General features: G+C 41.4%; 1 protein-coding gene across 2 annotated transcripts in view; it reads right to left on the minus strand.

Moving 5' to 3' along the window:
* Positions 1-17,285, minus strand: part of stxbp6 (syntaxin binding protein 6 (amisyn)) — a 56,640-nt gene extending 39,355 nt beyond the window's left edge. The window contains exons 1-2 of one of the 2 annotated variants that reach the window (XM_068717881.1): positions 16,853-17,285; positions 8,649-8,868 (exon numbers count right to left, since the gene is read on the minus strand). In XM_068717881.1, coding sequence (XP_068573982.1) covers positions 8,649-8,802 — 154 coding nt within the window. In that variant the 5' untranslated portion in view covers positions 8,803-8,868; positions 16,853-17,285. The remainder of the gene's footprint in view (positions 1-8,648; positions 8,869-16,852) is intronic. The other variant, XM_068717882.1, reaches the window with a different exon arrangement.
* Between the last annotated feature and the right edge of the window lie 1,775 nt (positions 17,286-19,060).

Consider the following 19,060-nt stretch of genomic DNA (forward strand, 5'->3'; position numbering starts at 1 on the left):
AGGTGCAATGAAAGAATACCCCAGTCCTTTGCTTTATCTTATCTCCATCTCCCATCTCCTGTGTGTCTCCAGTGGAAGCAGGAATCCTCCTGTTTTTAAACAGAACCATAAAGAAGGAGTGGAGCTGCACCAAAAAGCAACCAAAGACTGATTGGGACGTTAAAGGGAGCTGAGGGGAGTCTTCCAAACTAACAAACACACACACTATCTCCACCACACCAATCGTCAGAATCCTGCTGGAAAGAAAGCACCCGATGGTTTCTGCTGGAAAACAAGACACACACACACACGAGACAAAAGCAGCGGCAGCTCAAGCTCTCCATGAACCAAAGTGCTGTTTGGAAAGAGGACAACCAGATTGAGTTGGACTGTGAAGAACAGAGAACAGGTTGATGCAGGAGGATGACAGACAGTTTGGCTTCGGTATAGAAAAGCACTATGAAGAGAGCTGTCAGAGCCACTGGGGCATGTGCTTATTTTTCAACACACACACACACACACACACACACACACACACACACACACACTCTCATTCATTCATTTTCTTTCGACTGGATGAAACATGCTGGACGTTTCAGGGAGGTTTTTGTATGCACAACAGCACACACAACTTAGTCCATCAAAATAACCTGAGCCATCCACCTGCAGAGAGTGTGTGTGTGTGTGTGTGTGTGTGTGTGTGTGTGTGTGTGTGTGTGTGTGTGTGTGTGTGCGCACGCGTGTCTGTGTGTTATGAGTGAGCAAGTGAAAGCGATACCACAGACCCTGCATACTGGATTATGCAGTGGCCTGACTGCATGTCTTAAGTGAATGGGGCGTTCTCACAAATATTTTCTTGCTTTCCATCTTAAAATTTGTTAAGTTGAATAAAAGGGAAAAAAACCTTGTGTTTGTACCCAGGTTGAAACGACTTGATATATTGTAATATCATAATATGGCATAAGAGTTGTCTTTTTCTGGTGTAAATGGCTGTATTACAGTAAAGAGATGTAATTCTTTGATCTTACAAGTATGCTCTAGCCGTTCTACTATTGACTGATGATTATTTAGTAAAAACATCTTATTGTGTAAATATTGTGAAAGCAACAACAGTCAACCCCATAATATCGTCGAATATCAATAAAGGTATAAAGTAAAAAAATATAATGATATTGGATTTTCTACATATCGCTGAACCGTATTGTAGCCCAGCCTAACAACTATGACAGTAAAATATTCTTATGACTGTAGAATTAAAACAGAAACCAAAGACTGTTTGTCTGACGTCAGGCCTTGTGTTAAAGCCACAGGAGAGGACACATAGTTCCCAAACAAATGAAATGGATGGGCGCATTGGATACATAATCGGAGGCTGAAGTGTCATTGGAAAGTGATAGGAATAGATAACGACCAAACATCTGCTGGCATTCAAGCATCAAGGCTAGGTATGTTGTAGCAATCCAAAATATTTCAGTGGACACACTATCTAGCAGGACAAAAGCCTTTAATGAATTTAATTCCAATTTAAGTCTTAATATATTTAAGAGATGTCTTTGTGTGTATGGTCATTTTTTAAAAAGTCAGGTTCAAACTAATTCAAAGTAGCACAGAAATTCATTCGAACATAACCCATATAGCCTTATTTTTATAGGCTTCTGGAGAAAGTTAGGCAGTCAGACAAGGTTTTACAGTTGACGTTGATTCACACGTTTCTGGTGCCTCTGCTTCACTTGAATGGCAAGCTAGCTGGGTAGTCCTTAGATGTAATGTCAATGTAGGATAAGGCTATTGCAGAACCCAAAATATTAAACACACACTGCTTCTCAGACGCATCCGTGTCCTGATTATCCAGTCAGCACGGTTTGCTTTCTAGTCTAAATAATTGCGCAGTACATTTTTTTCCCCACGTTTGAACCAATGTCCTAGCTTATTTTGATGTCTTTTCCCAAGACCGTTCCAAAGCTTCCAACAGATTGCCAGTCCAGCTCTTAAATCTTTTAATTTTGCCATCTGCCTTTCACTTGTCTTACCTTTTACCTTCTGTCTCAGCTTTCCTCTCCTAGCCCCAAGCTCAGGTCGCTCAAGCATTGGGGGGTTTGGAGGCGAGGAGTGGAGGCTGATGTGATAAGAGGGGGCAAGAGTGAGGGCTGAAGACAGTTCATGTTTTAAAGAGTCTGGCCAGAAATGAGCTGAGCTGCTGCTGCTGCTGAAAGAGCCTAATTAGTCTAGATGAAGACTGCCATAGCACACTGATAAAAAGAGGTTTTGGCACACACACACACACACACACACACACACACACACACACACACACACACACACACACACACACACACACACACACACACACACACACACACACACACACACACACACACCTTAACAGGGAATGAGGTATTAATGTCATGCTGATGTATCTGGCCCTGTGTGAGTGGGCTGTATGTCTCTGCTCTCAGTAAATACTGGGAGGCCAGCATCAGTCACTGCTACTACACTGGCCCTGTGAGAAGGCAACATTCTTCACAACAGAGCACAGACCACCCGCACACCCACGCCTGACTAAACTTCGTTAACTAACATTTGTCCAGACTCCCTGCAATGCTTGAAAAAGTTCTATCGGGTGTATGCAATGTGGAAGTAAAACTAAACTAGAAAATGCTGAAAAGAACATTCTGGTAGAAGGATTTTATTTTTGAAAAAAAAGGTGTAAGTTGTAGTTTTTCGGGGGGGGTTATGTCACAGGCTAGCTGTTTCCCTGTTTTTTCCCCCCAAAATGCTGAACTATAGTCATAATCAGTTCACCTACACCTTAATGTAGCATTAACTAGTATTTTCTCAAAATAATGTTTGTCTGTCTCAATGTCAGTCAATTGAGTAGTGAAAGCAAAGACAATTCTTTTAAATTATGGTCAACTGACAAACTGGCAGTGGGATCGCTTGTCGCTTTTGTCAGTCAAAGTAAAACATGTTTTCTGGAGTTCTGTATTGAAAGTAATTCTTAGACTTGTGCATTAATATTTGAGAGGACTCAAGCAGTGTTAACTCCCAGATCCTTATACACATCCATGGTCCATTTCCATCTGTGTGACAACACACCACAACCTAATATACATTAATGCAAAAAGTGAGACTGATGTGTTCCTGGACTGAGTAACCAAGGTTATAACTGATCTAACTTTATAAGCAGCTTAGATGTACCAGAGAGTTACACAGTCCATCCATCTTACCATATAATCAATAGCCACAAGGCCGCCGATGATGAATGAAGTGAAGTGGAAAGTGCATTTCACAAACTGGTGTGGTAACTGTGGAATCTATAGTCTATATGGCCTTAGAGAAAACACTGACACTGGGCTCTGTTACTGAATGTAAGAGATCTTTGTCCCACCAACAAAGACGTATGACAGACGGGAGTGATTGCTGATTGTGATAGTTGTCATGATTCACTTACTAAAGTTTTTCAAATAAAATAATCTCTGTGCATCACATGATTATGTACATCCTTTCTATTTTATGAAGTACATTTTTTTTTAAAACAAACACAAAGATTTTATAAAAATACTTCAAACCACCTAAAAAGAGATGCAAACTAATCAAACAACAACATGAGATTCCAAGCATGTGACATACATAAGACACAGCCTACGCATAAAGCAAAAAATTTAAACCAACCCACAAAATAACATGCCTGCATAAACACACTGTGCATGTGCACATGGATAAAACATTGCTGCCCACATGCTTCCCTTAGAAAAATTAAAATATGAACACAGGGCTCCCGATCAACTTTTCCCCTGCAGACACTTCTTGCGACGCATGTTATGCAAGATTGACGTATTTCTTCATCAATAAAGTTGATGATGTCAATGAGTCCCCCGAGCCCTAGTTCAAATGCTCAAAAGTATCCTGATTATGATGGAGTGTCCCAGTTATGTTTTACACTAGAAAATACACACCCACCCACCCACCCACCCACCCACACACCCACACACCCACACACACACACACACACACACACACACACACACACACACGTAGCAGTTACACATACAAACACAGACGTAAACAAGGGTCAAAAGAAGGAGAACTGGGATGGGAAAGGAAGAAAATATGTTTTCCTTTCAGGTCAGAAAAAAATGAAATACAAACCGCGTAGACTAATAGGCTACTCCAGTGAACTTTCACATCTCTCCTGCCAAACATTCTGGGGGCGGTCCAGTGTTTCAGCCTGGGGTCCAGCCATAAAGGCACCGCATGAATACCAGTGATCAAAGAGAAAGCTCACTAACCAACTTGGTCCATGTTGAGCTTCTGGCTTCGCTCCAGCACACCCCTTTGTCATTCAGACCCCTGTTGTTGTTGTGAAAGCGCCAACATATGTTTCTGTGTGTAGGTTAGCAACTCTGTGTGAACGCATGTGTGTATAAGATCAAAGTCATAAAATTCTCATCACAGCACATGTTAGGAGCATGTAATGGCCACAGAGGTGAAGTGAAACCAGAGCAAGGCTGCTGAAATTTTTGTTTTGTACACTTGGTACAACAAGTCAGATTGGACAAAGTTCATTTGATGCCACGAAAAATACAATAAATGATACGCAACTCATTTAAATGCTTTAGGCTGTGTAACCAATCACCAATTGTTGCATTAAAGCTCTAGTCTGCTTTGGGTTCACACTGGCTTATGACAAACAAGTCAAAATGCACTTACGTAACTGTTCTTGACGGACTGTGCTAGGGCTGGGCGGTATACCGGATTTAATTTCCCGTATGATAAGAATTTTTCAAATACCGTCATACCGGTATAGCCAAAACAACTGCTGTCACTCTTCAACAGGAAGCAAAATATATTGTTCGCCGCGAAGAGTGCTACGGTTGGAGCTACTTATGTTGTGAGAGGGACCCCTAAATTATGGTTATAAGTTTAAAACACAACAATTAATAACCCACAACTAATACTCTTTAACAGGGCAACACCACGGTACACAACAGTTTGTGACACATAAACAATTTGTAACACTAATAATTGTACATTTATAAAATTTCACCGCCGAACAGCATGCTGGGTACAGCTCTGTAGCTAGCCCGTTAGCACAACAGTCTGCTAACTGCTGGGAGAGGCTCCGTCGCGTTACTTAAAGAACAGAAAACAGCGATGCAGGAGGAGCAAAGAGAGACTGGAGATGCACCAATAGAGTCTGTGCCCAAGAGAGGAGCTGTGTCTGCTGTTTGGAAGTGTTTTGGTTTTAAAAAATCCGAGTTTGGAGCCACTGTTGATGCCGCTGGTGGTAACACGAGCAACTTACATCACCTCAGCAGAAAACGTGAGTTATTTTCATGTGTGTCATGGATGCAATCTGACATTTACACCTTGAAAACTGCAAACCTATGTACGTCATGTTTTTATTTTTGTTAAATTATCAGTAGCGATAACTAAATGATATGCTTATTATACATATTACAAACAAAAACACTTAACTCTAAAAAAATAATTTTAATATTTTTTTTTTTGCTTTTTGGGGTATTTTGGTTAGACACATATGTAACGCTGATTAGACTGTAATATGTGTGGTATTTGTTATAAATGTGGTTGGTACATAGAGGGTGATAAGAAGCTGTACAGGGAGGGACTTAGGACCCAGGGGAATGTAGGTGAAGGAAGCAGGAAGAGACGGAAGACACGCCACACAAACAGCTGTTCACTGCTCGGCCGGTTCTTGTGTTAAAAATGTCCGCTTAATAATTAAATGCTCGATAATCGAATTTTTGGCATTAATTAGTTAATGCATTAACTCAAAAAAAAACAAAAAAACATGATATACAGTGAAACCGGTATAATCTTACAAAATACCGTGATATACATTTTTGGTCATACCGCCCAACCCTAGACTGTGCTAGATCGAGTATAGCCTGCAGATCACAAAAATTTGTATTAGATGGTTTCAAAAATTCAGTATTGATATACATACACTCTCTCACACACAGAGACACAACATTGCTGACAAACAACTGATAGCAACGGTTAGCTATGTGAGCCAAACCAGTCTTGTCTTCCTCTTCAAGTGGCAGCTGTCCAAGCCTTGTTGTTCAACTGATGGACGTAGCTCTCTACCTAACAAAAAGCCATGTGTTCCGCCAATTCAAACAGATAAGGAATGCATGAAAGTCATTTTCTGTATTTCCGGTATAAGTCATACGAGTTGAAAATATATTTTTCTTGTATTCAGTCAGACCTTATGACGGTACTATAGATATGATCCTTGAGTTACAGCAGCAGCGATGGCCTGGTGTTTCATCCTGGCCCCCTGCTTGAGAGGGAAATGACCATGGCGGCCTCTACAGTGCAGCTCCACATCCTCAAGGCTTCCTTTAGTGACATACCACAGATTACACAACTATGCCACTGTATGGCCCTCCATCCCTCAGCTATCTGCTACTGTAGCCATGAGACTGTCAGCGACCCCCTTCCCCCACCTTTTTATACACACACAGTGCTTCCACATAGTTTACGCATATGCCGAGCACTCAAAGTCACACCAGCTTTGTATCTCCAGTACGCTGGGAGGCAAAAAGCCTGGTTTCACACTCATGGTTGGATATACAGTACATGCACAGGAACACAAACAAACACACACACAACTCAGAACAATGCTTGGCTGGCTTAAAGAAAGGCCACATGACTAAGTGAACTACACAACAGTGCTTGCCTTCACTACTGTGCTCCCACATGTGATACACAACAGCAGCTTAGTCAGAAGACTGTTACCATAGAGCTGAACAACTTCTAATAGGCTAACTAACGCAGGACATTAACTTGGGTGATTGTGATGATGCTTTTAGTGGCAATTTCTCGATTTGTTTTAGAAACGTTATGTAACTCCATTCACACTTACAGCATGTAATTCAAAAGGAGAATGGGAGACAAAATGTTCCTCCTTTGAAAATGATGAACAATCAACAAAGGCTCTTCAGCAGAAGGATGAATATTCTGATGTCTCTGCTCACAGTAAGCAAAGATGGCAATGAATGAATTATGGAAAAAAAATTGCCTTGACTCCCACTTACATCCCCCATAGACCAAAACATAAAATGTACCTATTCAGCTGGGTTACATAAAAAGTACCAGTGGGTAAGAATGCAACAGCCCACAGTCCCTTTAGTCACACAGTCCAACATTAGGCCCCTCCATCCTTACAGCAAGGCTGGAGTCACTGACAGTAGCAAACTTATCGTGCTCCAAACAGAAGACGCAGAGACCTGAGGAATAAATCCTTCACTGAACGCAACTTTAAGGCAGTTTAAATTGGCCCCCTTCAACGCTTCACAGAGGATTTAAGACTGACCCTGGCTCTGTTCCTTCTCCAGGTTACACTGACACACACACACTTAAACTGCTCAGCATCACCACAGCTCGTTAAAGGACGAGCAGACCCACTGACACAATCTGATGTTATGGGTGTAATTACCAAATAAAGAACGGGCAATCCTAGATAAATACATATTTTGCATTATTTGTGTTATATTTGTATGTCCGGAGTTATATAAGATTAATTGATTCATTTTGGAGGAATTTATTGCCGTTATTAAAAAGTGAAGAGTAGACTTCAGGAAAGGAGAGAGAAATAAAATTACAAACAATTAGTCAAGTCAACAGCTTTCCACTCGAGATTAATCTCAAAATGTATCCATATAATGTCAAAAAAAATCAAGGAGGCTAGAAGATCAGATAATTTATGCATTTCAATTATGTCATGCAGACTAAGCAGTATAGGATATCCGGGGACTTTAACAGATTTTAGAGCAGCAAAGCTGAAATTAGGCACAAAGGTGAAAGCTGCTGGGGGACGTGATGAGATTGGTGTAACGACAAGTGAAAATCAAGCAACACTCATTTCCACATCAAGGGAGAAATTACTCATTCTGAACCCCTCAGGGAAAAAAAGTGTGCACTTTCAGAAACCTGTGGTTAATTGTGACTTGCGCTTGATACAAATGGCTTTTATGTGTTTGAGCCCGAGTGTGTAAGGAGGTCAGTGTTGAGTAGCTACCAGAGGAAAACCTTGAATTTGAATCTGCACAGAGAGTTTGTACAGGCCTTTGTGCTGTACTGACATACTCCTCCTAGTCACAATTAAACAACTTTGAACTTTTAAGTGATAGAATCTGCTGCTGCCAAAGCACAGTTTACCACACATTAAAATGGTGGGATTAAGAAATGCCATTGATCTTCATAAGCAGTTCTGCTGGCACCGACGTTAATATGCTCTAGTCATTCTCCTCATGAATAATATGCATGGCTAATTCAATTAACAAGCAATATCTCAGCTAACATTCAAATAAGGGGAGAAAAAAACAAAATAATTAAAACCTCAATTTCTGGTGAAACAATTATTCTATTTCAGGGTAAATCTAATCTAAAAAGGATTGACCTAAAGCCCAGCAGTAATTTGATTTAGCGTGTCATTCTTTTGGCAAAGGAAACGTTAACACTCGTCAGTGTAAACATTAGTGGGAGAATTAAGGAAGACGCGCTGAAATGGGACTTTGACTCGCAACAGCACGAGCAACACACACACACACACACATATATAGATAGACAAACACATAAAAGCCATTCAAACAAAGAGAGCAGAGTAAAGCAGAGAGAAGAGAGTTTCATTCGTCCCCTACCTGAGACACAGATGAAGGTCATGTAGTCTCCCTGCCCACCAGTGGCCAGGAAGGGGATCTTCTTCTTGGTCCTCCGTTTCACCTGCACAGCAGCAAGCATCTTCTCGTCATGGGGTGTGAATACCACCTTGTTGATGGCTGACTTGGCACTCATCTTTGAAGTAAGCAGGGGTTAACAGCTGGCGAACAGTATAAGTGGAGAGGACAAGATCCACTCTTCCTGAAGGGGGGGAGAGAACAGCAAACTAAATTAGTAGAAATGATAGACCAGACTAACTACTTACATGATTGTACCCAAAAGTCTGACCTCACTTCCAAAAAAACACATTCACACTTGCCTCTACTGGCCAGCCAGACCGTTTTGGGTGCATTTGTTCATTTAAATATACAACTTCTGTGATTATCTGAATAGCCCTGAGTTTGTATAGTTGTCCAACATTGTATGTTGTTACTGTGTGTTGTTGTATGTACTGCTGTCGGATGTGTACAGTGCTGTGGAAAGAAATCTCCCCTTGGTGGACAATCAAGTATACAGTAAAGCAGAATATAGTTTTTTTTTCCTTGTTTTTGAATCAACACTTGTGTAAAGATAACACGAAGAGCATGAAGTGAGCAGGAGAAAGCTGTGTGTTCACATCCTCAGCCTGGGGCCAATCACTCCCCTCGGCCTCCAAAAGTACACACAGCCAATCTAAATCCATACACTCTCCACTGCTCACAGTGTATAGCATGTTAAAAGTAATGACAGAGGGAGTTAAAGGGCTCCAAAATGGAGAACGGTTACGTCTCTCAATGCTACATCTCTTTAAATGTGTTGTCGATGTTCCTCTTGGAAGCACTGCCACACGCAGCGATGAAATGACTTCAGCTTAAGCTGTTAAAAGTACTAGAAAGTCTCACTGATACAGAGCAGCAATCATGTTTCTATTATTACCAGCCGGTGTCTGCTAGGGAATTCATTTCCTGGTGACTGGGAGTATACCATGGGAGACACAGCAGTGTGTCTGACGGTGTCAGGGAAAACTGGGCTTGAATGCGGGATACAGTCATAAAGAAGCGAGTTAATTAGGTCCAAATGCTCTCATGAGGACGATGAAGCTTAATCATTTTCTCAGCCATACACACATTCAATTGAGACACACAAGTACTCACAACCACATACCGCACAGGCCACTCTTTGGAACCGATCTATCCGTCAGTCTCAACCAGTCAATTACTTGCTCTACTGTGAGGCAAAGCCAGCCAGACTCCAAAAAATGCCCTCATCAAACTGGCTCGCTAATAAATAACACAAACACAAAGTTGTTTTGTAACGGCGCAGCAAGTTTTGTTCACTGGTACTCCTAAAAGCAGTACAAGGTTTACATGGACAGTAAAAAAAGTGCACAAGCCAACTTCTCCGCCCCCAAACTTAGCGGCTGAAAGGCGGCCATTGTTGACTGGTGGTCATTGTTGAAGTAGGATTACGTCAGGCCAGAACACTTGAACCGCAGTGGAACACAAAAGCTTTTCACATTACCTTGGCTGCAATATAATCAATAGCCCCATGTTCATGTACCTTTAAAAAGACCCAGATAGACATAGAAAAGACTCACTCCATTAGTACTACAAACTTTGTTATGTGCACCTGATTCTGTTTTAGTCACTTTATGGTCGAATTGAGTATCTACTCTTTCTATCCATCACCCTTCCTCTGCGCTCTTTCAGCAATTCAAGACTTCACAGTAAACAAAAATCCAGGCCAAGATTTTGTGGAAAGTAATTAGAGAGGCTAATAAATATGCCTTTGGAATTTAAAGGATGCCCAACTTCCCAACATTTTGGCTAGGAAAAAAGACCTAAACCTTCCAATAAAAATACGACACCCATGCTCAAGCACAAATTTGTTTTGCACACAACCCTCTCTTTCAATCGGAGCCTTTTAAGCTTCCAGCTGTGTGTGTGTGCATGTCATACTGAACTCTGAGAGAGACTGTAAAACCTGTACTGTGCCAGTCCAACCTCAAAGGGCAGCAACAGTACAGCTCTCAAAAGACTTGGACATCACGTCCTCTGAATAATCAGACTCACACATACACAGTCCTGTTGTGTCGTGACCAGGTCTCCCTTGAGAATGAGCCCCCGTGTCTCTCAATGAGATTACCTGACTAAATAAAGGTTAACACATTTCTGAGGTTAGCTTAGAATGAAACCAGAATTTACATCTTTACCAAGGACAGTTTAAACTCTTGTGTGCATCAGAGCTTTCAGCGCTTCAACACAATTTGAAGAAAGGAGAGACTGTTCTTTTCAGATTAGGATTTCCTTGTTGAGGGGCATTCGTCATTATATCACGCATCAACTAACCTATAGCTATACTGTCCACATCTGTATTCATACTCATTTACATTTGCACAGCAACTAAATTCACACACCCTCACTGTTAATATATTCTTCCCTTCTCAGTTACTGAATGGTACAATAAAGAAAACAAAACCAGAAAAATTAAGATTAAAAGCCACTCGTCTTGTTGCTCTCTGGAACAAATCAGCCCAGCGGAGTTCCTCTCTGTGGAAGCCCTAATCCATAACATCTCTCCTTCTTCCCTTTGCTCCTCCAGCTCAGAAGGAAGCCTGCCCACATCTCCCCGCAAGCTGTCACCAGGCAAAAGGGAGCACATACCCCCCCCTTAGGTGGCCCGCTGAACCATGACAGCAAGGAGGGATAAGGGGATGCAAGGAAGAAAACAAGGAGGAAGAGGAGGAGGAGGGAGACAGGAGCCTCCAGGCAGTGAAATGTAGCCAACTACAATGCATAGCTTCTGGTTTGACTTTGAGCAGTCTTATGCAATGCTCACAACGCAGAGCCGAGTAGATGTACTGGAGGGAGCCGAGGAGCCGCTGTGGCAGTGAAAACGACGTACATTTATTTCACGGCTGCTTATCGCCCCATTTCCAAGCAGAGCCCCTTTCAAAACACTTCATTAACTGTGGCTGTGGTGTATTGCCAAGCAGTCAAAAAGGAGCAGCCCTGTTTCCCTGCGCCCCTCTTGCCCAGTGTGTGTTAATGTGAAATCTGTTGAGTCGGTGCTCAGGGCTCTCCCGGAACCTCGCTGGAGCGGGGTCCTTTGAGTTAGCTGCACAGCCACTTCTTTGAGCATCAACACAGTCCTGCTCTCCAGCCCGTTGGGACCTGGCGCTGTAGCAGAAGGTGCACAAGCAGAGGAAAGGGACAGGTGGATGAAACAGGCCTCATCACACTCAATCCAAGGCGTTGACAATTTATGCGTCTCCAAACGAAAACTATAGACGTGCTATAGTAAATTGTCTTCAGCTGGCACACGCAAACAAATCCACCTGGTGAGGAACTGCCAACTCTTCTGCTCATAAAATTAAATTGATAGCAGCGTGTGACAGTGTGAGCCAGTAGACATTGATCACATAGATATGAACTACCAGTAAGGATGTGGACTAGTGAGCTGAGGCATACTGAAGGACGACTGAAACCTACAGTGACGTGTATGTTTTGTCTGTGTGTGAGCTTTTAGTATCTCTGCGAGGACAAATTAGTTTAATTACGACCATAAGACTGAGAACAGAATTAGGTTTCGGTTAAGGTAGGGGCAGGGGTTAAGCATTCAAACATGTATGTGTGCGCATGCATCAGAAAGAGTGACAATCCAGCACTAGGAATGCTTTAAAACTTAAAATTCCTCACACAAGCATGGGAAAACACATTGCTCTGCCTTATCTTTAGTTCTCACAGAACGCTCACCACAGAATGGGAATTAGAACGTATCAACTTGTTGTATGATTTACCTTTTAGATTCTGACGGCTTCAACTATAGGGAAAGCTCACACATACGTGTGTTGCTGCAGTCTCTTAAATCTTCTGCAACCTACAAACTGGAGCTTTTTCAGCAGGTTTGCGTGGTGTCTTGAAAAGTGCAGGTGCAGAGCGGTTGGCTACGCAGTGTCGAAAGCTCATTCTGATCAATTTTTTATTTAGAATCCAAATCTAAATGATAGCCCTACTAGTACTCTGACAAACATGTGTTCAGTGTATTTGTGGAGCACCATGTGCAGTATTTCAGAGCAATGGTACACAAAAGTTCAGCAAACACAGACAAGTGAACTGCACTGGTGTGTCAACAAGCATTTTTTTCCCTCGGGGGGGAACAAGACAAGGAACTACAGTGTGTCTATCAACTGCAGAGAACATAAGGGAAAGCAATGTTAGAGATGACTTGCAGTTGGAGTGTAGACCAAACCTTGGCTGTACAAAAGAAGGGTTTGGAACATAATGATATTTGGCAAGATAACCAACTCAAACAGATAAAATAATCCTCTAGCAGCATTTAATCCCCTGAACACTCTTACTCACAATTGACTGACTTTGGAAACTTTCAAAGACAAAAGTAGATTCTTTCATTCCACACATTGCACAAAGATGTCTGAAAGAAATGAAACACGTTGCCTCGTCTGCAGCTTCTCATGCACATCTTCCATGTGTTTCATCTGTTTAGAGAGTGATGTCACACGACACTGTGAATGAGTGGTATCCAACATCGCCACATGAACAGATGGTGAATGCTACCTCCCATAAAATAATTGAGAGATTAAAACGTCTACCCTGCTGGTTTTCTGGTGTCAACGCCAGTCAGTGGTGCATTAAAATCCAACGCTACGTAAAAACCAGACAAAGTCTTGACATGCGTCACAGGTCACTAACAAGTATCATGTTGGATGATGAGAGCCAGTAACAGCAAGAATTATGTTCTACACATTCCAGTTCACGCTGAGGAAAAACTCTCTCTGGTATTTCATGAGGAATGAAAGTCAGTGAAAGAGAGTCCATCATGTTTGTAGTAGTTCTGCCATGTACTACTCCAAACCTGCACTTGGGGAATCTAAAAATCTCTGTGGTAGCTTTACTTTGAGGCTGGATTGTGAAACATTAAGTCATAGATTTTTTTTTGTCAGAAATATCCTTGTACAAAGTGCACAACAGAACAGCAGTTACCGAGTCTAAAAAACAAGCACAAAGTTAGGACAGCTGAATCGAGCTGGATAAGACTTCGGGCCTTATTTGACCCTCCGAGTTTTGAGATCCACGACCAAAATCCCTCAATCAGAACCAACTCAATGCGCATGCCGGTCAGCAAAGCTCATTAACACACTTCTTCTTCCATCTCAGACGTCCAGTAATCTTCAAATATGCTTAATTCTGTCAAATCTGCGGTGAGGTTTTAGTACATAAGGACTGGGTTTGAAAACAAGTAAAGTACACAGAGCTGAAGGAGTGGAAAACTAAACAATATCATTAGAAGTTATTTCAACTCAACCACGTTCTCCAAATTCAGCCACTAGCGCAGCGTTGTCTTTGTTGACACTGAGGTAATGAGCTGCGCTCTCCTCACGCTGCATTCTAGCACTCAGGTGAAAAACAGTCATTTTTCCTCATTTAGTTTTGGAGACAGCAGAGCCTCACAACCAAATCCTTAGATAGAATCGTTTTGTGTCGCAAATCCCACAGTTTACTATGTGCGTGCCAGCGTTGGACAAGACAAGAAATCACAGTTAAGAAGTTTGTCTAATTAAAAATCTCTAAAGAGATTCTAGGTTTTGCACAGCTGAAAAGCTTGTGCTCAGCAAAGGGATCAAACTGATTTTTAGATAATAGACAGGGAAACCCATGTCAGCACCCACAACTGGCTATTCTGAGAGACGCTACTACTGTAATTTGTAGGCTGCGTTATTCTCGAGGGAGCATAACTACAATTCGTTTGAAATGCTCTCAGAGAGGGGAGCACTTTCGAGGAGGAGTGTCAGGGACGAGAGGCTCAAACACTTTCGGATTAGGATCCTTCTCATAATTTCATTCACTTTTTTCCATCCTGCCTCAGTAATTAATGTCTTTACTGTGAGCAGCACTTTTTCTCTTCATAATATGCGAGGCAAGCAATGTACATTGTATACTGTGGGACAAAAGGTAAATGTACAGAATAGATACTGCACATCCTGCTGATGTCTATTTCATGTTCTAAGAAATAATGGAAACCATTCATCACAAAAAAGAAAGTCTCTAACTCAAAGCAGCAGGTTGAATATGTCTAGACTCTTTTCCCTCAAAAAGAAAGATATGGGAGGAACTATCCATTTTCCTCAGCTGCTAGTGAGGATTGTACAGTGCCATGGAGGTATATATAACCGTGAATCAATGAATGACATGCCAGGCCCCCAAATGAGCTCATTCTTTATAGCAGAGGACCTTTTGGCAATAAACATTTGGGAGGGACAGGACCGTCGTAGGTAAATAGCGAAAAAGCAAATATAGAAGAGCACTTACCAATAGATGCCTCAAACGCAACTGCGGTTCTACTTTACCACAATGACTCATTTATATACCGGGACAATGGCTCGAGGCCTTCACAGGACAAAAGGTGACTGTATAATTAGTTTGCATAAGGATGAGCTAAAAGCAACAGCACTGCGTCAGTATACGTAATAGCCAGAATAATAGATTTGGATGACATATGGATGATAGAGATGATGCTTATGATCATAGCAAAGAGAGCATGCAGGGAGAGAAACCACAGTCATCGGGAGGATACAGGTTCCATAGTGTCATTTCACCAGAAACACTGACGGGCTGGTTTTTGTTCCACTTTTCGTTGTAAGATCCACTAAAGAAACCGGGCGCTTTATGTCCGTATGCCTGCAACGGTATCTGTCCAACAACAGCACACGCTGATGTGGTGGACACACAGGAAGGGAGCCAGCTTGACGGTTTACATTATGCTGACTGTAATTGGACAGTGAAGTATGGGGGAGGATATAATCTTATCTTTTATGGCATGCCAGAGCAAATTAAGCCCTGAACTCCTGCATAGCAAAGAAACTATATGTTAATGTAAGTGGGTTACTTAACGCCATTGGGAGGCACAGGGGTAGGATTAGGAGCCTCATAGATAATGTGAACCAAACGTCTCAACCTGTCACAGAGATGCAGCGGTGGAGACATGTGCTAATTGGTCTTCGGAAGTTCTCTTGTTTTCTATCTTTCGAATTAACAAAGAGCAAGCCCAAGCATTTTGGAGCCTAAGAATAACTATGTACAAGAAAAAAAAAAGATTATAAAAGAAAGAAAATATGTTAAATGATATTACAGAGTATAGGACTTCCAAATTGAATGGTCAATGTGAAGATTCAAGCCTTGCTTCTTCAATTTTAGTGATGCTCAAATATTGTAGGACACTTTGAATGATAATAGCCCCATGCATCCAAAAAAAAAAGATGTTTCCAAAGAGAAGACATTTTGGAAATGCAAGGGGTTAACCTGTAAACATACATTCCAAAAAGCAATGATCCAGGTATTTAATACTCAACTTTTAATGTTGATCAAATATATTGATTAACTGTTTTCTCCAGGATCAGGGATGATTATTTATGTCTACAACACTTTCAGTGCATGTGGTTCATTTGCACCAGCACAAACTACCATCATTAGATTTCCTTGGTAGATAGCATGTGACCATAATGTCATTATGTGGGGATTTTAAAATCATATAAGTGATAATTGTGGTCTTGTGAAAAAAAGGTGTCTCATATTGCTTCATGAGCAAACACAGAAGCACAGCCTATAATCATAATACTCATATTCAAGGTGGACTACACCCAAATTCACTTGCCTGGGCTGACGGGAAATTCACTGGAATATTTGCACTTTCGAATAACGTGAAGACGTGAGTCAAACTTGTTATGTTCAAATACTGGACGATGTGACAGCGAACAGTTTGTAATGACCAAACATGTACGTGAACACCATAAAACTAAAAACATGACAAATAAAGTCAATAATCTGGAATTCTGCTAATTTTGTCAAAGCAAAGGGAACCACACGTCATCGCCAAGTTTGCTTCCCAAAGAGGAATGTTGTAAAACAACGCTTAGTTTACACAAATTTGAAAAAGAAAACAGTAGGCTCTACAGTAAATGTCTTAGTACAACACGAGCACACGTGCACAAACTGTTAATGAGCTAAGGCGCGCGCACACTTGTTCCGAATCCAACCTGTAAGTGGTTGTTGACCAGTGTAGAAGCTAATCATTAACGTAACAACCACACTTCCTGCAACAATTAAACCTTTCCATTGGGAAAACTATCAATGTATGAATTTAATTTTCTAAACAAACGGAGGCAGAGGTTGGAGTTAGCGTTACTTACCGATGTGTTCAGCAGCGGTTTATCCACGTGCGGCTCTCCTCAATTTCCCTCGGTTAATTTCTCCAACTGCTGTCACACTTCAGCCACTTTCAGCAGCCTCTTCCGCGTCGTTGGGTGTCTTGTCAGACTAAACGGTAGCCTTTCGTGTTCAACATCGTGTCGACTTCACTTCTGCGACAGTTGTTGTTGGTTTGTAAGCGGAGAGAAGAGAGTTTCCCCTGTTGCCGTTTTTGCGGAGAGACCGTCTGACTGCGGCTGTGTGTGTGTGTGGGTGGGAAACCAAACCAGTAGCAGGTTCCCAGACACACACACACACACACCCTCCCCGCCAATCACGTACAGTGTCACACTACCACGTAGCCTGCAGCTCACATCTGCATGTTTTGGGAGTCTTTTCAAAGAAGACAATTTTCCATCTGTGACGTTTCAATAGGCTGGTTAGTGGTTTTAGACTCCATACTCAACCTTTAAAAGACTCCTTCCCAGAGGATTTAAGTTGTAAAAAAAAACGAATTATTTTCCTCATGAAAGAAGGCAGAAGAGTTAACAAGGACACCATACAATCACATGAGCTACATTCCAACTGCAAGTCTCAATAATAGGCACGTCATAAGAATATGAGTTGAATGATACTGATAAGTTATATTGTTTATGGTTTTTATTACCAAGTCTCTGTGACTCACACAATAACTCAATAAACATGTCCAGTAGCTAGGGCATTCCCAAAGGTCAGCATTACATAAAAGTTGTTTACCTTTTTTGAATTACTTGTTGAGACTGAGGACTCATAACAAAGACACTTTTGAGTCCTTATGGGGATATTATAGAATGAGTGCTTTTTATTACATCGTCTGTGTGAGACGAACCTTAAATAGCTTCCCACAGTATGACTGAATGAACAATAGCTAGGACATTCCCATGTTCACTATATAAAAAACAAAAAAAATAGCTTGTAACTGTTAAATTACCTGTTTGGACAGTATACCTGAGGCTAGTGGCCCCACAACATTCACTTAAAGTCCTTATAGGGAAATACTGTATGAATATAAAGGTAATATCTTTTACTTTTTATCACCCTGTCACTGAGAGTCAAACCTTAAACATGTCGGATTATAGTAGGCTCCCCACATTATGAGCAGGAATGAGAAGAGTCCTAGGGCATTCCCCAACACTACCACTAAAAAAGCAGCTTAACTTCTTTGAGTTGCTTGTTTAGACAAGCCTACACTAGCTGAACATTTTCCAATGGCTCACTGCTGGATGTGTGGGAGGTGTCAGTGTTCAAACTGTCCTAAACTTCCAGCAGCAGTTTACGACCATTTTTTGTTTCTACAACCATGCCAACAGAAATTTGTTCCCTGGGAATTCACACACACACACACACACACACACACACACACACACACACACAAACACACACAGAGGCAGTGGAACTGCATGTGTTTGTCTAATGTTTTACTTGGCTGGGTTCAAGTCATCCAAATCTCCCTTCTCTAATTCCTCTCAAGAGTTGACTGCTTTCATAAGCTCCGTCTTTATTTTGAACACACTTGGACGATGCTGCCTCATCTGAGATAGTTCAAGTTTGATAATGTGCTTCTGTTTCTTTGCCTCTGGGTCTCTGCAGCTGATCATTAACATGTTGCAGAGGGGAAAGATGAGCATTTAAGCCACCATTTGCCTGAGAAAGCTGCAATATTAAATGCATGATGAAGGATAAACAAATCCACTTCTGGCTTACAAACAGCAGTTCAAAATCAAGGATGAATGTTTTTGATTTCCTTCAATACACTTTGCAGGTGGTTGTTTGGCTTTGCGTTTCTGTGGTATGGTAATCTGTTGCAACACCAAAGTCCTTGTAAGGTGTCATTTTAAGAACATATGACCAGCTGTATTAATTCACTGCAGATGTCATTCTGTTTTTCACTTATGAATCAAATCTATTTACCGGTTATAAAGCTCCCACACAAATTATTCCCTAATCCATGCAGCTAAAAAAACAAAATCACCCCAATAATCAAATATGAACGTTTTTAATTCCTCCAGCCCCTGAAGCGTCCTCTGGATCATATTACAGTTTGTCTGGCTTTGTGATTCCACACTACAGAAAGCTGCTCAACCATCTGGTACAGCATGTGGAAATAGTTCAATTTCAAGAATTTAGATTTCAAAAATGTTTACTGAGTCTACTGAGACTATTTCTTTTGC

The sequence above is a fragment of the Cebidichthys violaceus genome, unplaced genomic scaffold, assembly GCF_023349555.1.
Source record: "Cebidichthys violaceus isolate CVI_PGR_0920_01 unplaced genomic scaffold, fCebVio1.0.p SCAF_22, whole genome shotgun sequence".
NCBI lineage: Eukaryota > Metazoa > Chordata > Actinopteri > Perciformes > Stichaeidae > Cebidichthys > Cebidichthys violaceus.